We start from the raw sequence: 19562 nt of genomic DNA, 5'->3' as shown, positions 1-19562 counted from the left end.
AGATTGATGTGGTTTTTATTCTACTGGTCAGCAAACAAATTAGCTCTCTGTTTGAAAAGAAGACACTATTCTTATGTTCCCGAAGCTGTTTGCTTGAGAAAATAGTCCTGAACAGAAACTGCAAGTGCCTCTGCTTACATAATATGCAGGAGCAGAAAAGATACATGGAAAATGTCTCCCAGGGCTTCTTTGAACCGTGCAGAAATTAAGGAAAAAGTAAATCAATGTAAATGTTAGGGTGCATTAGGCTGCAAGTAACAGAAATCCCCACTAACGGTAGCCTAAGCAATAAAGTACAGAATAGGAGGTCCAGAGCTGGTTTGGTACCAATGTCAATGGCAACAGCGACTCAGACTATTTCTCTTCCACCATTCTCAACTTGTTTCCTGTTGGTCCTCATGTTCTCAAGATGGATGCTGCAACTCCAGGCATCACAACCACTTTCAAAGGAAGGAAGTAATAGCGTTGCTGGGTGCTGAAAAGGTGTCCCTTATGTGTGTCTTTTTCTTTTTATCAGGAAGAGATATTTCCCAGAAGCTCTGCAGAAACCTTCCCTGTATGGCCCATTGGCCAGAACTCGGTCCCTTGCTTACCTCTATCTCTAAGGTAGGCTGGGGAAGCATTTGGTAAAGGGGAATAGGAGGCAGTGTTTGGTTTGGATCCATTACGATCTCTCCGAGGATTTATTGCCATCCTAAATAAAACCAGAATTCTGTAAGGAGAGCAGAGAATGTTTCCTGCTCTACCAGCTAAGTGCTATGCTGTGCGGGGATAGTATCTCACACTCATCAGTGAAACTCAAACTTATTTCCAAGAGAAAGGCAAAGTCCTGTAAAGAACTTCCAATATCAAATATATAGAAACAGGGCTTCTCCACCTCAGCCAGGGGTGAAAATTTGAGTCTCTATCTACTTAACCTCCACTCAACAAACCTCATCAGCGTGTGTGCGCACACACACACAGTCTCACATACACACACTCACACACATATACACATACTCATACACATGCACACACTCATACACACATGGACACACATATACACATACACTCACACACATACACTCACACATACTCATACACACACATGCACACACTCATACACACATACACACACATACACAAATACACTCACACATGCACATACTCATACACAATCACAACACTACACACCCACACACTCATACACATAGACATACTCATACACACACACACACACATGCAGTCATACACATACACATTCACACATGTACAAATACACACATACACTCACATATATGCATGCACACATGCACATAAACACCACACACACATACACACACACTCACACATGCACACATACACACATATGCACACACACACATATACACACGCAGATACAGACACACACAAACTCGTGTACACAACAGGAGATAAGCTAAAGTCTTTAAGATAAGAAAAAAAATGGCCATTTGTTTCAAATAACTTGGTGAATAAGGAAATTCTTTTAATAGGCAATTTTTTCTCAAGGAACGTGGCCAAATAGCAGGAATACACATGGCCCTAGAGATGCAGTGAGGTGGTCAGGAGCAAGAAATTCGTCCTAGTGGGGGCAAGTTGTGCTTGTCTTTAGGTGTTTTAGACTCAGGGAGTAGATAGCCCAGCTGAAGTCGCTGTCTTCCTCCTAGCCCCCTATTCACAGGACTAGATCTTTCTACTACCCCACTCGGGATTCAACCAACATCCTTGGATGGAAGCTGAAGATTCTGAGGATATGAGAGAATATTGGGGGTCTGGGGTTTCTGCACTCTGGCTAAGGGGTGGCCTGGGGCCGGGACAGGAGAGTGGGGGCACCGGGCAAGACAGATACAGAAAAGGAGGCCACTTCCCTGTGGGCTGCCCTGAGAAGGCCACACAGGAAAGTCTTGCCCCTTGCTCAGGCTCAGGAAGTGCGTGAGGCAAGCCACGGGCTCAGTTCCTACTTTTCTCATCTCCCTTTGAATCCAGATCTACAGGGCACGAGCACACCTTTCTGAAGCCCTCGGTGAAGAAGTTTTCACACCTCAGCAGAACCCAGGTGCGCTCCCATTGGTGCACGAAGAGCCAGGAGGAGGCCCAGCAGGTGCTGACCCAACTCGAGGGGGCCAGAGGCCAAGTCCCCCAACTGTCCTCTTGGTGGGACAGAAAGGAGGCACCCTGACTCACAGATGTCCCAAAGGTGAGCAGGGTGTAGACCCTGGCCTGAAAAGAAAATGGTAGATTATTAAAATAGAAACAATGGGAGCCCCTAGGACCTGACTTATCCTCCCTCTCTCCTTCTCTCTCTCTTTCCCTCCTCAAACAGACTGTAAGGCCTCATTGATCCCATCTAATCAATCCATGTGTATTGATCCAACATTTCCTTTCCCATCCCACTAGGAGGCTTCTAGAACTTTGGTGTGGTTAAGAGAGGCACTGAGCAGAGTTCAATGTGAGATTAATGACAGTAACAATTATTGTAGTAATAAGCCAAAGTCCTGCTTAGCACACTTTACATACTTCGTACGTCAATGAATCCTCGTTTCCACATAAGGAGATGGGTGCTCCAGTTTTCTGCCAGGGCAGGAATCAGTCAGCTATTGCCTGGACAAAGCTTTGTAGCAAACCACACCAAAACTCCTTGGCTCTCAGCAAACACTCATGCCCATGTTCACGGGTCTGCAGGTCGACTCAGGTCCAACCAATCTAGCCTGACCTCAGCTGGAGCTGAATGTCTCTCCAGACTGACTCTCCTCGGGAAGGAACTACTCAGCAAATTCATTAATTGGGAATTTGCTTGCAGTTCTGTTGAGAAGGAAAACTAATCGTTGATGTATAAAAGATCTCCTAACTACCCTCCCCAAACTGTGATTCTGTGACAATACTGATCCAGCCTGGAATCCTTAGTTGAAATTTCAAGATTTATCATTTGCATATGCTTGTTAAATTCAAGAATGTGATGTCTTAGAAGAAGTGGTAACCTTAGTTTGCCAAATGATTACAGCTGTCTGCCTTCCTCTGGGCTTTGGGAACAGGCTGCCACAGGCTCCGGCCCCGCAAGAGGCTGGTCCTGTTTCTGCGAGTTTGTGGTGGAGGTGTTGTCCAGGGGCAGCTATCAGCCAGAGGGAGATGGGGGTCACATATGAACTCGTCCCCAAGGAGGGGAGTTGAAGGCAAACCTAAGAAACTCAGCTGATTGTTGAATCAGAAGTGAAATCAGAGGTTTCTACCACTCCAATCCATTCCCTGTCTTTCTACAACATAAATGTAATCCCACTACTTAACTTGCTTAAGACCCATCCATAGCCCCCCACTGACCTGTGGACACAACACCATAGTGTGGCTTCCAAGTCCTTTCATGAAGGGACCCTATTTACCTCTCCTCGCCTACCAGCCTCCACCCTCTGCTCAACTCATTCTCTTTGCCTGGAATCCCTGCCCTTCTTCTACTCTCTCTCTGCCCCCATCTCCCCACCTGCCACCCTTTCCCTATGTGTTATAATCCCCACCTTCTTTAAGATCTAGCCCAGCCTCCCAGCATCACGACACCTTTCCCACAGGCCCATTTCAGGACTAGTCATTCCTTTGTTCCCACCTTGGCACTCTGTCCCTCCTGGCACATCAGGTTCTGTCTTGCACCATTGTTTATGGAAACCAGGCCTATCTCCCCCATTGAACTCTGAATTCCTTGAGGATAAGGACCACATCTTACTCACTCTTGCATTTCTTTCCCCTTCTCTGCTGGCTTGCACATCAGTACTCCACAAAAGTTTGAAAAATGAATAAGTGAATGAATGCCCTAAATGAAGAGCTGCCAAACTAACAGGTGGGTTTTCTGTATGGCCTAGGCTAAGGGTAGCTGGTATTTCTACTCCAAGAACTAAACAATCAAATCATTTAGGCAACAGGAAAGAAAAACTTTCTCTTTTTTTTTTTTGTTTGTTTGTTTGTTTGATAGACCTACAAACAATAGAAAGTGTAACTTCTAAACAAAGGACAGGAACATTGAACATAAAATTTTGGGGGAAAATGTCAATCCTGAGGTACTATGCTACAATTCTGCAAAATAATCAAAATCTTAACCAGTATTTGGGCAATGACCTGACATTTTGTGCCTTTCAAAATACAAAATGTACCAAGATAACCACAGACCTGCTATCAGACAATTCGTGTCACTGCAAAGTCCATTACCAAATCCCATTTGCTCCAATTTCTCATTTCGCATGAGCTATCATCTTGCCGCTCTCCTGTGCCACCACTTAAGAGCCTCATTATTAGGAGTGGGGAGTACACATTTGGATGGGCAGAGTGTTTGCAATTATATTTTAAGGTGCTTCCCAAAGCTATAAAGTCAGAGCTCTAAACGGCATGATGGACAATGTAATTGTCAACAGACTACGAAACGAGTCTGAAAATAGAGTCAGCACTGCTCGGCCTAGAAGGATGCGCCCGCAGAGCAGACACATCCAAAAGGACTGATGGGGGTTCGAGGGGCAGGCTCAGAAAACTGAGTGGCCTCGAGCAAGTCACATAACCTCCTTGGACTGAATTTCTTCATCTAACAAAGACAGTGGGACGTAATGACCTCTGAGGGTCTTTTCATACTGAAAGTCTCTACGGAGGAACAGGAAAATTCTACATCTGTTTGTTTCTTCGTTTGTTTTTTAGAGATGGAGTCTGGCTCTGTCACCCAGGCTGGAGTACAGTGGTGCGATCTCGGCTCACTGCAAACTTCACCTCCCAGGTTCAAGTGATTCTTCTGTGTGAGCCTCCCAAGCTGGGATTATAGACAACCGCCACCACACCTGGCTAATTTTTTGTATTTTTTTTTTAGTAGAAATGGGGTTTCACCGTGTTGGCCAGGCTGGTCTCGAACTCTTGACCTCAGGTGATCCACCTGCCTCAGCACCTCAAAGTACCGAGATTACAGGCGTGAGCCACAGCGCCCAGCCATAAATATTAAGTAGAATAAATGAGACAGCCAAATGGGCCACCAGCCACAGAGACACACTATTTATTGAGCTGTTATTTTGTGCTGAGCTTTGTGCCTGACATCCTACAATTGTAATTAAATCCACACACAATACAAAAACAGCGTCATGATTGCCACTTCACAGGTGTGGAAATTCAGGCACAGGGAGATGCAGTGTCTTGCCCAAGGTCACCCAGCTGGCTAAGTAACAGGGCAGTGGGAGATGAACTCAGGTCTGCTAAATCCAACACCCAAGCTCTTTCGACTAAGTGCAACTCCCTTTTTTGTTTTGTGTTGTTTTGTAAGGCACTGAAGTATTCATTATGGAAAAGTCTCACATATTGCACTCCTGTTACAACATTGTTGCAACTTTACCTTTTCAAAAGGTTGCTCCCATAGGCTCCACTTACACAACAGTGTGACTCCAAGGCCACGCCAGGCCCTGTGCCCCTCTTGGTGATCTCCCTGATGAAGGGACACACTCATTTTCTCAAGCATATTACAACCCAGTTTCACCAGTGAAGATCACCAAGTGAGGACATGGGACTGATAAAGACTCAAAGGCTGAATGAGTCCCCAAGAGTCTGGTGAGGTTGTCCTTCTGGTGGCTCATTGACTAAAATGTCTATGCTTTCGAAGAAGTTTTAGGGACATTATTGATCGAAAATGAAGGAGTAATTCCTAGGTAATCTTCATCAAGATACTATAGAACATCTCTTGCTTTCCTTCCTCTCCTTGTTATAAGCGCACGTTGTGGGAATAGAACAGACTCAACTCCTGAGTTGTACCACCTTCCTATAGCCAATAGGTTGCTGCTATTCACTGAGGTCTCAATAACCTTATAGGCTGGGACTGTAATATTTGGTGATTTGATTAAATGGACATTGAATGCTCTACCCAATGCAAAATAATCCCACACTAGAAAGTAGGCCTGTGAAAAAGCATGTTCTGTCCCTTTGAACAGTTAGATAAATTCAAAGAGTCCACATTTCATAAGATTCCACAATTCCTCCTGCTGGGACAATAAAACAAACCTGCTGTGGACGCTGGCGAACATATGGGTGGTGCTGATAAGCGGAGAGGTTAGAGACTAGAACAAGCATTTGAAAGACCTACGGTGAATTTACACCTTTAGGTGTCATACCTGTCCCTTACAAACTCCCAGGCAGGTAGTTTTGATGTGGAATGGGGGCTATTTAAATATTAAAGAACTAAAGGTAAAATCTTGGTCTATTATATCTGGTTTCTACCCATTTGTCTTCCTACGCAGACCTCTAAAATGACACCATTTTAGACAAAATGGTACCTTACAAAATTAGGTAGGTAGGTTAAACAATGTTCTTTTCCCTCACAATCATAGAAAGAGAAACCAGAAAGACGAAGAAAGGCCTGTACTAAACCATTACCTATTTTGTTAAACATAAAGTAAAAAAGACCCAAGGGTCTCTTTTCTTTGAAAAAAAAAAAAAAACAAAATGGTTAGAAATACAAACTGGATGTACCGCATTCTTCCCAATCACCCATAAAAATAGTGATTTGGAAAATATGAGAATCTTCTCATGAGCTAAAAAAGAAAATGTTTCCATTGAGATTGTTTTCATAAGACACCCAGGAGAGTGCTTAATCCACATTAGGTATGCTGTCAGTTTCAGCTCTCTCCAATCTCCTTAGGAACACGATGGCTTGTAGTGCTGAAACAGTTGCCATATTTTTCCAGTATCCTCAAACTATTGATACAAGGCTGACTAGGCTGGCTCGCTTGCAAAGCCTGGCCCGGCCACGGGCTAGCTGACTGTGGGAGGAAGCAATGGGTCGTTGGCCGCCCCGGCAAGGCTCAGGTCTGAGTTCCCACTCCGCTCTGCACTCACAGGTCCCGGTGAGACACATGCCTCTTCAGCCCCCAGTTCCCTCGCAGGTAAAGTGGAAATGCTAATGCTCTCTGTTCAATAGTGTTTTCGTGATGCTGAAATGAGGTACCTTTTAGGAAAGCACTTCCTAAACTTGAAGGGGATGTTCATATGCTCTTTATGAATCCTGTGTGATGAAAAGGCAGGGGGTTGCAGTTCCACTCAGCGAGTGGATGAAAATAGCTTTGAAATGCGTAGATGAATAATGCTAAGACTTCATCCCGTTATATTTGTTCATGCTAGAAATTTCCAGCTTTTACTCTCAGTCATTGCATGCTTGGTCTAATTGATATGGCTCAGCAAAGGGATCTCTGCTGTTTCTCAGCTTGCTCTCTGGGTCCATCTTGTTATCATGATGTACCATTAAAGAGGTACTCAATTTCAATATGAATATTCAACAATATTTGTGTCCATCATTACTACTAGAGAGAACTTTGAAGATGCTGAAAAGCCAGCTCCTAGGACAATATTATCTCTGAAGAAAACAATGACAAGTCTCACCACTGGAGGAAGTATTCCCTGAGTTTAGAGCGGCAGTGATAAAAATGTGGCTCATTTCCAGCTCAACATTTTTTTCTGGTAGACACAAGATAAAAATTAGTCAGTTGGACATGTATGAGCGGACATCTGCTGTTTTTGCCTGCTTAGGGTCCTTTCGGGTAAAGGAATGCATCTTTTCCCTTTGGCTTCTCTTGGGACATTAGCTGTGGGTGGAGCCACACGTTCTAGAATGGAGACTACAGGTTGCTGGCTTTTGAGATAGGTGTCAGACACCTGTAGAACAGACATACCTTCACTAGTAACAAAACATTCAAGTAACTTAAACAATGAAGGTGGCTTATAGGTCCATATAACTGACACCGTTTAGGGTTTCATGTACAGTTCAATACCGGGCTGAAATGATAAAGGACCCAATTTCTCTCAGTGCCTTGGCTCCATTCTTTCGGTGTTGGCCTGCCTCAGGAATGTCTCCTTTCACACTTGCCTGGTGCCTGTCAGTAGCTGGATCCTTCCTTACCGAAGGGGCCTGCTCTAGCATTGTCTTGATGCTCACTGCGTGGACTGGACTGGCTGACATGCTGGAGTGGACATTTGCTGTTTTTGCCTGCCCAATGTCCCTTAAGAACTCATCTCTTCGTTTGAATGTTTCTGAGGACATTAGCTCTGGGTGGAGCCATGCCTCTGGAATGGACACTACAGATTTCTGGCTGCAGTAGGATGGCTTGCCGTAGGAGGATTGTAGATCGCCATCAGCTCAGTCCCTGCAGTCAGCAGTGGAATGTGCCAGATGGCTCAGCGCAGGTCATGTTCTTCACCCCTGAAGTTGCTGGGAAATTAGTGAGAGATCTAAAACACTGGTGAAACAAAGGGAAGAATGGATATTTGGTAGGCAACCACATAAGGGTCCACTCCGTCAGGTAAAATACTTTAATTTTTATTTATTATTTAATTTGTTTGAGACACAGTCTCACTCTGTCACCCAGGCTGGAGTGCAGTGGCACGATCTTGGCTCACGGCAACCTCCGCCTCCCGGATTCAAGCCATTCTCCTGTCTCAGCCTCCCGAGTAGCTGGGATTACAGGCACGTGCCACCATGCCCAGCTAAGATTTTTTGTATTTTTAGTAGAGACGGGATTTCACCATATTGGCCAGGTTGGTCTTGAACTCCTGACCTCAGGTGATTCACCCACCTCAGCCTCCCAAAGTGCTGGGATTACAGGTGTGAGCCACCCTGCCTAGCCAAAATATTTTAATTTTGGCATGTAATCGTGACGGTGGTTTAGTTTTTCCTATGTTTTCATTTCGTATGGCTCTTCGGAGGGAGAAAGACTAGCAAAGGTAGGTGTACAATGGACATTTCCCTCTGCATTAAATAAAAATTAGACTCCTTTAAAGGGGATGTTTTCAGATTTTGAAATTTATCTTCTTACATGAAATTATACAATTCATCCACTCTACTTCAAGTGCCCCACATGCTGACAGAAAAAAATGTAGATGAAATGTCAAACATTTCTAGAAATATGAGGAAAACAGGAGAAAGAACAATCCTACAGATGACATAAGGGAAAAATGGGAATGTATAAATAATTTAAGTCATGACACTGTAAATGTGTATGTAATTTGACTTTAGTAAATATTTACCGTTGAACATGAAAACAAGTCTCTAGTCATAAAACCCTCTATTGATTACACTTTCAGCTAGAGAAAAATCTACAAAGAAGTCAAGCTACTTTCAAAGGTGCAGACAGTAATTTATTAAACACTAGTCTTTTCTAATTTTCAATAACAAACATTTTTGCCTTTTACAATCTCTTCACATTCGCCATTTATCAAAGATCTTTATGTGGTTTAAAAGCACATCACGAACATTCGGGAGATCATGCATCTTCGTAACTGACCAGATGTTTGCTATGGCCTACCCCACTCTTCTCAATGATGTCTTTGAGAGAGACAGTCCTATATTGGGTATTATAAAGGTCAATCTTTCTAAATAATCAGAACAAAATCTCTTTAGCCCTTTAAGGTTATCTGGGTTTGCAAATAGAAGAATACCACAAATCCATTTCCACTTCACAGGGATCTAAGTATGCATGCAAATGCACACACATGAAGAATGCTGTAGGACTCCAGTGTCAACCACATCTTAGACTCCAAATATTACCCTGACTGGCCTGTGTGAGGTCTGTATTCCACTGTAAAAGGGCCTTTCACATGAATTTTGGCACTACAAAGTTAGCGAACTCAAACTGAGAAAATGTGTAATTATTCAATGCCTCCCAATAACCAGCCAAGCTGGAAGAAATGGTAGGATTTGATAGAGGGCACCGAGATTCAAAGAGTTGTAAACAAGGCTTGTGAAGCAGAGTGGGAAGCAGAGCATAGGTAAAAGACTCCCATCTGCCCCGTAGCAGCCCAATATAGGTAAGTAAAAATGCTTCGTAAATATTATTAATAGTGGAAAACAACTGATGTGATGCTCGAGGATTAAACCTTCAAAATACTCATTTTCATAAAGAAAATTAAACTTTCTTCTAGGTTTCCTTTTCTTTATGTCACAGGAATTTGAATATAGTTTAATCGGAGAAATACTTAATATTAACATCCTATTGTAAAAGTAGAATAGCATTCTAATTAAAACATTGCTTCAATGGGTTTTTCCTAATGGAAGGAACTAGAGTTTACTTACAGCTAAACCTTCACCAACATAAGAGAAAAATTCACCAGTTTTCAATGAACATTTTGTAAAGTATGTATAGGAAAACAAGGATTTATAAGGATACACTTATAGTTCCATTACTATCATTTATTACTGTATCATGCACAATTCTATTAATACATTTATTGTATTATCCATTTCAGTACTTATACTAATATAGTCATTTTAAGTTGGATATTTGAAATTTAGAATAGATTCATTGCTGTTAGTGCACTATCTGAAGAGAATTCTAGGTTACTTATTTGTAATTAGGATTCAGACAAATGCCCATTTCTAAACACCACACAAAAACTAGCACAAGTGGCAGAGACTGATTCTACTTCCTGTCTTCAAAAGACAATGATCGCTACAAAAAGTCAATTATGAACCATAGGATTTTGCTTTCTACCTTGCCTGCACAAATTTCGTAAATTCAAGAAAGATCTTTGAGTTTTAAGCAGTTCTCACTCTTTGGGGAAAGGCAAAGGATGGCAGCTCCTTGGCGGTAAGGACATGAGGCAGTTGTCAGGAGACCTGGGCCAAAACCCTGGCTCAACCCAAGCGCCCCTGTGACCTTACTTGACCTCCTTGATTCTACAAATTAGTTTGATCTAAATTCTCCCCAATGCTAATCTGCAGTTCACAAGTCCTATGACTCTCAGGAGGGTGTGAGGCTGGAAGAGCATATTGGATTATACTAGTGATTCTCAAAGTGTGACTCTGCAGCATCACCACCTGGGAATTTGCAAGGAGTGCAGATTCTGGGACCTCCACCCTGGATCTAATCAGCAATCTGTGTCTTCAGAAGATTTGCAGAAGATTCTGATGCACATCACAACGTGAGAACCAGTGGACTAGACCAAAACTACATTTAAGAGATTCAAAGTTCCAAATGCAAGGTAAAGGAAATAAATCTAAACTCCATCATCAGACTCAGTTTATCAGATCCCATCACTGCTGCACAACGTAGATAATTAATTTTCAGGACTATGGCATTGAAGACCACAATTTAAATACTGAATAATCTGAGAAAAAAATGAGGCCACAGAAGTAAAAATAAGGGCATTTTTAGCTATTAATAGTCAATAAAACTTAATTATATTTCTAACTAGGCAAGTTAGGATTTTATTTATTCTTTTTTGAGACAGTCTTGCTTTGTCACCCCAGCTGGAGTGCAGTGACTCGGATCTCGGTTCACTGCTGCAACCTTTGCCTCCCAGGTTCAAGTGAGTCTTATGTCTCAGCCACTCAAGTAGCTAGGATTACAGGTGCATGCCACCATGCCTGGCTAATTTTTGTATTTTTCGTGGAGGTGGAGCTTTGCCATGTTGGCCACGCGGATCTCGAACTCCTGACCTCAAGTGATCCACCTGCCTCAGCCTCTCAGAGTGCTGGGATTACAGGGGTGAGCCTCCGCACCCAGCCCTAAATTATCTTTTTATATTTTCAAAGCTATTGATTGTTTATGAAAAAATCATTTCCTAACTATAAAGAATTTCTCCTTCAATCTTGTGAATATTTAATAAAAAGTTTTATTCAGGCTCATAATGTATGCTAAGTACTTCATTAATATAAAATATAATAATATGTGGTTAGGAGTTTTTACACTGCTAACATAATAAATTGAAACATTTGAGTCATTCTGCACATTATAGTAACTGTAGTTACTTTTTACACATGACTATCTTCGCGTTTAATTTCTAATTTTGTAAAAGCCAAAAACAAATTCATATACAGCCAGTCCTCCATACCTATAGGTTCCATATCCACAGATTAAGCCAACCTCAGGTAGAAAAGGCAAATTTAAAAAACTGCCAGGCACAGTGGTGAGTACCTGTAGTCCTGGCTACTCGGGATGCTGAAGTGGGAGGACTGTGTAAGCCCAGGAGTTCGAGACCATCCTGGTCAAAGTGTCCCATTGTGAGTCCTCATCTCTTAGAACACACACACAAACACACACACTATACAGTATAACTATTTACACAGCATTTATATTTATATTGTATTAGGTATTAGAAGTAATCTAGAGATGATTTAAAGTATACAGGAGGATGTCTACGGGTTAAATGCAAATACTACTCCATTTTATACCAGAGACCACAGCATCTGTGGATTTGGGTATCTGTGCAGGGTCTTGGAACCAATCCAAGAATACCAAGGAACAACTAACTGTATGGACATAATCTACTGTATGGCTCCACAATCTACTCTCTGAAGAAGTGTAACTATAATAAAATATGTAATTGTTTTATACATAAAATATACAAAACAAAAAATAATAGTTTATAATTTTATAATTATAAATAATTAAATACTTTCCTTGCTAAGTTATCCTGATCTTTCCTAAATTTGGTTACCACACGGAGAGGACTAGGTCTACTTCACAGTCTATTTGATCTTTGTTTTCTGAGATTAGTAAGAATTAGGCTAGTGAAAAAGACCCCTTTTCAATTGCTCCATACTACGTTTTTAAACATGGCTCCCCAAACATCAAAAAGCATTGACACGGTTAATGAAATACTTTAAATATTACAAAGAAAAATTATTGATTTGGAAAATGCAAAACTCTGAAATCCATCTCTATCATTTCTTTTCAACTGTAACAGGTTAAAAACACTTTAGGAAAAAGTGAGGAGGATATGTGCCAAAACCTAAGCACCTGAATCCTGGTGAAAATCTGCAATGAGGTATCTTTTGGAGGTTGTTTTATTATATCAGAAACTTAGTTCTTAAAACACTTAGCCAAAGTCAATGGATTTGCTTTATTTTATTTAAAAATAAAGTCATTCCTGCAGCAAGAAGGCTAAAACCCAGGTAGGTATCACTACAAGAAAGGGTTTAGCCAGGCATGGTGGCGCACGCCTGTAATCCCAGCACTTTGGGAGGCCAAGGCGGGCGGATCACGAGGTCAAGAGATCAAGACCATCCTGGCCAACATGGTGAAACCCTGTCTCTACCAAAAATACAAAAATAAGCTGGGCGTGGTGATGGGCGCCCAAAATCCCAGCTACTTGGGAGGCTGAGACAGGAGAATCGCTTGAACCCGAGAGGCAGAGGTTGCAGTGAGCCGAGATCATGCCATTGCACTCCAGCCTGGGTGACACAGTGAGACTCTGTCTCAAAACAAAACAAAAACAAAAACAAAAAACAAAAAAGAAAGGGTTTAAATGTACTGCAGTCATCTAGGATTTTGATACCAGCGTCAGCATGCCCTAAATCAATTCACTTCAGTAAGTCTAATAATACTGCACAGCTCACGAGATGCTGAATAAGCTCAACAGACAAATGCACATTTAACATCAGATCATCTCCTCACTGCATTTTTCAAGCTTCTTAACAAACTGTCCAACTGCAGTGATACACTTTAGGTATATCCATGAGGCAAAGTATTAGAGAAATGGGCTGTTCAGATATATCTCTTATGATAGGTGTGGGTATACCTCTATCATAACAAAATTTAAGGCTAGCATATTCAGCTTTTTTTTTTTTTCCCTTTTAATGAGACAGTCTCACTCTGTTGCCCAGGGTGGAGTCCAGTGGCGCTATCTCCACTCACTGCAACCTCCGCCTCCTGGGTTCAAGTGATTCTCCTGCCTCAGCCTCTCGAGTAGCTGGGATTACAGCCGCGTGCCACCACACCTGGCTAATTTTTGTATTTTTAGTAGAAGGGTTTCACCATGTTGACCAGGCTCAAACTCCTGATCTCAAGTGACCCACTCACCTCAGCCTTCCAAAGTGCTGGGATTACAGGCATGAGCCACCATGCCCAGCCAACTTTCTTAAAAGCAACTTTTTATCACTGTGTCCAATTCTGGGTTTTTATCACATTCTCACAAAGTTCTATACATCAAATAATCTGAGCTGGTTAAAGAAGATGACAAAATGAATGCAACATTTAATACAGTTTTATTTGTTTAATTTGGTAAATGTAGAATGTAATGGTTTCAAGGCAAACCCTGGATTACTTCAGTCACAACCCAATAGTTAACATGATTCTGAAGAACAGTCTTATCTCCAATATCTACCCACTTCTAAACAAACACATCTATAGAAATCCATATCCATATATATTAGTTTTCAACAACTCAGGATTTTCAACAACTCTAAAATTTCAATTTTATATTTTGAACACACTTCAAAATTATCCATTTGATGCAGGATATAACCATAGGAAGATAAAAATTCATGCAATGATACTCAGGTTGTTTTAAGGGTAAATCCAATATTTGATCATTCAATGCTACATAAAGTGCACTGAATATCTAAAATAAAACAAGTGCCAATTTTATCATTAATTAATAACATATTTATTGTCTTGAAACCAAACTGACCCAAGTTACTTTTTGTCTTTTTGAGTCAGCTCTGGTATAAAGTCATTTCTCTCAAGTTTCCTGTGAAATAAAAACCAAGATATTCCATTTCTTCTTTGCGGTTAACAAGAGATGGCAGCGGGCTCAAGGTAGGTATGTTCTTGATAATTCAGAGTCAGAAAGTACTTCTTCTTGAGCAGAAGATTCATAATCTCCTACATTTTCAGCCAACTCAATATCTAACTCATCATTACTTTCTGCACTGTAATCAACTTCTTCAAGGAACCGAGGTTCATCTTCATCCAAAACGTAAGTGGTAGGGCTGCAGCCAAAACACACAGAACATACAAGACTTTGTTAGGTCTTAAGGTCCTAATGTAAGATTATTTCACCATACTGGACTCTGATTCCAACATAATATAAGCTGCATTAACTTTAAAAATCTTATTCAAATGAACAAGTTGAGATTTATAATAGGTGAAAGTTCCTTGTATTGACAATAAGCAGTGAAATGTGAATTATTAATTATATTACAAGAGTATCAACATATATCCTAACGTTAGATAGCTTAAAAAAACAGTGAACTGTCTCATCAGGTTATTTCTTTGAAAGACTTCATCAATTTGCAAGCCAAGATTTATTTTTAAATTCTACTTTAATCACTGTAAATCAGGCAAATATAATTTCAACAGTCCTTACAAGAAACTGTGAGCATTTAATTGGCTTCTCAAGCAATGCACTAAAACCACTCACTCTAAGTCTATAAAGTGATTAGCTGCCATAAAAACAGCCCATGTACCCACCCCCCGAGTTTCCGTAGGTCAAGAATAAAAATGAAAAACAAGTGAACACTCTATACCCAGATTAATTACTTTCCCTAAGGACACAGAATAAGACATTTGCTTAAAAGCACTAAGTGCTTCTAAATATTTCATGAAGTAAGTCATTTGGGACTGAGACAACTTTTCTACTAGGTTCTGTAACGTATTCTTTCCTAGAAAAATATCACATTATTCTGATATCTCCCCATTTGTGAGATACACGCCCACACACACACACAATATCAAAGAAACACTACAGAAACATTTCAAAATCTCTAAGGTAGTGCCCAAAACTACCTTAATTTCATATAGATGTATGTTTGTTTATTTCCCACCTGTTTCCAAAAAGGATTTCCTATAACTGATACAATTAAAACCTATAAGATCAGACAATGAAAAGGGAACAGTAATCTGTTAAAAGAAGAGAGAAGCAGATGTCATTAGGCACCTAAAATGAGAGAATTCATGCAACTGAGTATGAAATTCAGTCCAGATATCTGGAAGTTAACGTGGGATGGGAAAGTTAATAGATTATATGGTTCTAATTTCCTGAGAAGTCTGCAAGACTTATCTGGCAAGAGTACCTCTTTTCCTATACTTGCTTTAATCTTGCTCATTAAAGAGAAAAATACATTGCAAAACCACCTTGATCTAATGTAGCAAACTTCCTCTTAAAAGTTCAGAGCTTGCAATACGATACAGTAGTCCAAATAAATCAGGCTGAGTGGCTTGGAGGATTGTGTGAGACTCAACAACATACCTAACACTCACAAGAACAATTTCACAGTTTTTAATTTGCAACTAAAATATTTAGTATGGATCTGTTAGGTCTTTAGAGAAACAAATTAGATTAAAAGAAATGATTATTTGTGGAGTTTTTTTTTGTTTTTGTTTTTGTTCTTGTTTTTTTTGAGATGGAGTCTTTCTCTGTTGCCTAGGCTGGAGTGCAGTGGTGTAATCTCGACACACTGCAACCTCTGTCTCTGGGTTCAAGCAATACTCCCGCCTCAGCCTCCTAAGTAGCTGGGACTACAGGCTCCCGCCACCACACCTGGCTAATTTTTGTATTTTTAGTAGAGATGAGGTTTCACCATGTTGGCCAGGCTGGTCTCGAACTCCTGACCTCAAGTGATCTGCCTGCCTTGGCCTCCCAAAGTGCTAGGATTACAGGCGTGAGCCACTGCGCCTGACCTTATTTGGACTTTTAAAATGACTTACCATGTTTCTTTTGGAATACAATAATTCATTCTTCCTCCTTGAGTTTGTATTTCAAATTCTCAGAGGAGTCCCAGGTGATTCTTAGAATAAATGGAAAACTAACTGAAGCAAAGAAGGGGAAAAGAGGGAAGGGAGAAAAGACAAACCTTCCCTTGCCACATACTTATTTTCTTCCTGGAGACAGTCATAACAAGAAGAAATGATAATGGAAATGTGAGGAAGAGACACATACTAAAAAGTTATGCACTGTGCCAGCACAGGGGCTGGGGAAACCACCCAGAACTACAGAGGCTGCTTTCAGATAGACAAGAAGTGGCCAGCGTCTCCCCACAGGTAGGAAGAACACAAAATCCACGTGTTGGGTAGGTGGGCAGGGAAGCACGCATTGTTCAAGAGATCTATGGACAGCGGAATTCCAGCCTACCTTTCCCATCTGAAAACAGACTTGGCATAAGTGAAACTGGTTGTTGGGAGCCCAGCCACTGCACTGGAATCAGAGTAAGAATCTCATTCTCCATGGGAAACTGAGTATTAGAGAGTTAATCAATTTGAACAAAAGGAAAGCGTTTACAGAAAAAGCCTACTCTTATAAGCTGAAGTCAATGAGGAAACAGAATGACAGAAGTATGATTTAGGAGCAAGAAGGATGCCCAGGATGGAGCTAAATAAGCTCCCTGACAGTATGGAATCTTACAGCAATGTTTGTATCAGATGTTGATGTGCACTTTTAAGACAAAGTAGCACAACCTGGAAAGCAAGCACCTGGAAAATTAAAAGAAGCATCTTCACAAGAAATGCTCAGGAAAATAATCTGATCCTGTCAGTTCTTGATCTCGGCTTATCCATCATGTTGACTATGAGAAGAACTCCATTCATTTCTTGAAATCATCCATTCTCGTAAGAGTATGAAACTGGTCCATTCCTCTGATTCCACTCCTATAACCCACAATGGCCCTAATATTTGACTCTTGTTTCTCCAGGTGCTAATAAAATCATGTTCCTAGCCACAGCTTCATTAAGGTCTACATTAGAGCTGAAGTATACAGCACATGTCGAGTTATTGTGATGGGCCAACCAGTGCTAGCTCAGGCACATCAGTCAGGCTGAGTGTGCAAAGAGGAGGAAGTTCATGGTGGAAAGAGGTATGCACAAGTGTGTGTAAGAGTGAGTGTGTGTGCGAGAGAGAGAGAGAGAGAAAGAGAGAGAGAGAGAGAAGATATCAGGGGATCTCGAAGGAGCTAGGGAAATAAATAGAGACAGGGGAAAGAGAAAAACAGAAGATTACAACCCCCAACATTTCACTAAAACCAGCATTCAGACTGCTATTCCAATCACCATTTTCCAGTCCATTTTTACTAGCTCTTTCCACTGTGCTTCATGGTGGTGAAAATTCTGATACCCTTCTATTCTAGTTTGCTTAATTCCTTTCTGTCCCTTCTCAATGGTGATCATGTGCTCCTCATCCTCTATGTGTTCCTCAAACCTAGGCACTATATTTATAAAAATGCTTTCTTAGCCAATAGCTCTTATAAGCATCCCCTCTTTGAACAAGTTCATCTATTTTAATCTGTATTCTGATTACTTCCAAATCCAAATTTCTAGCCCCAACTTCTCCACTGAACTTCTGTAGATGCATAGACTTGCCAGTTGCATGACTGTCTCACGTGCACCTCAAATGTAGCATCTGGAGAACTCACTGTTCTCCCCAAGCCCAATCCTCTTCCAGTATGCTTGGTATCAGTCACTCTGAGAGTCATGCAAACCAGTTTGCCACAAACAAGTCCTGCTACTCAATATCCTGACCACTCCATGCCTCACATTTCATATTGCAAGCCTTCACCAGCCCTGTTTCCTCTGCATAAGGTATTGATAGGGTTTGGATGTGTGTCCCCTCCAAATCTCACGTTGAAATGTAATGCCCAGTGTCAGAGGTGGGGCCTGGTGGGAGGTGCTTGGGTCATGACTGGCTTGGTGCCTCTCATGGTAATGAGTGAGTTCTCACTCTGTGTTCATGCAACATCTGGTTGTTTAAAAGAGTGTGGCACTTCCCCCTCTTGCCATGTGACATGTCTGCTCCTGCTTTGCCTTCCACCATGAGTAAAAGCTCCCTGAGGCCTTCCCAAAAGCCAAGCATACTGTGGCACCCTGCTTCCAGTACAGCCTGCAGAACCATGAGTCAGTTAAACCTCTTTTCTTCATAAATTACCCAGTCTCAGTTTATAAGTACCCAGTTGCTACAAAGGAACACCTTTATAATGGACAAATGCAGGTATACTTCACATCTTTCTTCCCCCAAATAGTCTTATTTTTTCAAAACACAGCTCGGTCTCATCTGCAGATGTTCGTCCTTAAAGCTTATCTTGGGATATGTGTCCTTTCTCTATATCCCCTTTGTACCTTGCACATTCTTTCTGATCACTTTATGGATGCAATTGAAACCACTCATTTGTGTGCCTGTCTTCTCAGTGTTAAATCACAAGCACCTGTAAGATCAAGAACTGTGACTTAGCCATCTGAGTGCCTCCTGTCAGCTTCCAGAAGGGCATGACACATTGCAGGCACCTCAATAAACGTCTGCTAAACTCCTTATGAAAAGCCTTGAGGTTGACAAGATCCTCAATTTTAATCCCACAGATTTTACTTTAGTGAACAAACTTCAAGGCACAAGACCAATCACAACAATTCATCTTTGCTTTTATTAATAATTTGAACGTATGTTTTGAGCACTTTACAACATAGGAAATGCCTTCATAGACATTATTTCCTATGATTCTCACAAAACCTTCACTTAAGAAAAAGACTTCAAGGTCATTTGCCCTATGTTTATAAAATAATCGCTTTAAATAAGCAGATAGGAGTCCAAAAATTCTTACAATCATAAGAAAAAAAAGTCTAACCAGTACTTAATTATTTCCCATCATGATTACTTTGTTTTAACGCCACCATTTCCTTACGTCCCCATTTTCTTCACATAAGTTTACTCCTTTTGGCTTGTTCTGCTTCCTTCTCTGACAGCTGCCCTGTGTACACCTGCCTTAACATCCATCCTTCTACTCTGAATAGACTAAGCCAAAAGCAATTAAGAAATATTTCATCTTAAGGAAAACAGCATTTTAGTCCAAAACCAAATACTGTCATGCT

The 19562-nt window shown here is 41.1% G+C and overlaps 1 protein-coding gene across 3 annotated transcripts in view; it reads right to left on the bottom strand.

Moving 5' to 3' along the window:
- Positions 1-13959: 13959 nt before the first annotated feature.
- Positions 13960-19562, bottom strand: part of AGTPBP1 (ATP/GTP binding protein 1) — a 200513-nt gene continuing 194910 nt past the window's right edge. The window contains exon 25 of one of the 3 annotated variants that reach the window (XM_033236928.1): positions 13960-14704. In XM_033236928.1, the coding sequence (XP_033092819.1) occupies positions 14527-14704 (178 nt within the window). In that variant the 3' untranslated portion in view covers positions 13960-14526. The remainder of the gene's footprint in view (positions 14705-19562) is intronic. The other 2 variants (XM_033236931.1, XM_033236930.1) reach the window with 2 other exon arrangements.

Source organism: Trachypithecus francoisi, unplaced genomic scaffold, assembly GCF_009764315.1.
Source record: "Trachypithecus francoisi isolate TF-2019V2 unplaced genomic scaffold, Tfra_2.0 Lachesis_group16, whole genome shotgun sequence".
Lineage (NCBI taxonomy): Eukaryota > Metazoa > Chordata > Mammalia > Primates > Cercopithecidae > Trachypithecus > Trachypithecus francoisi.
Note: the sequence above shows the minus strand (reverse complement) of the source record. Positions and strands in the feature narration are given on the sequence as shown.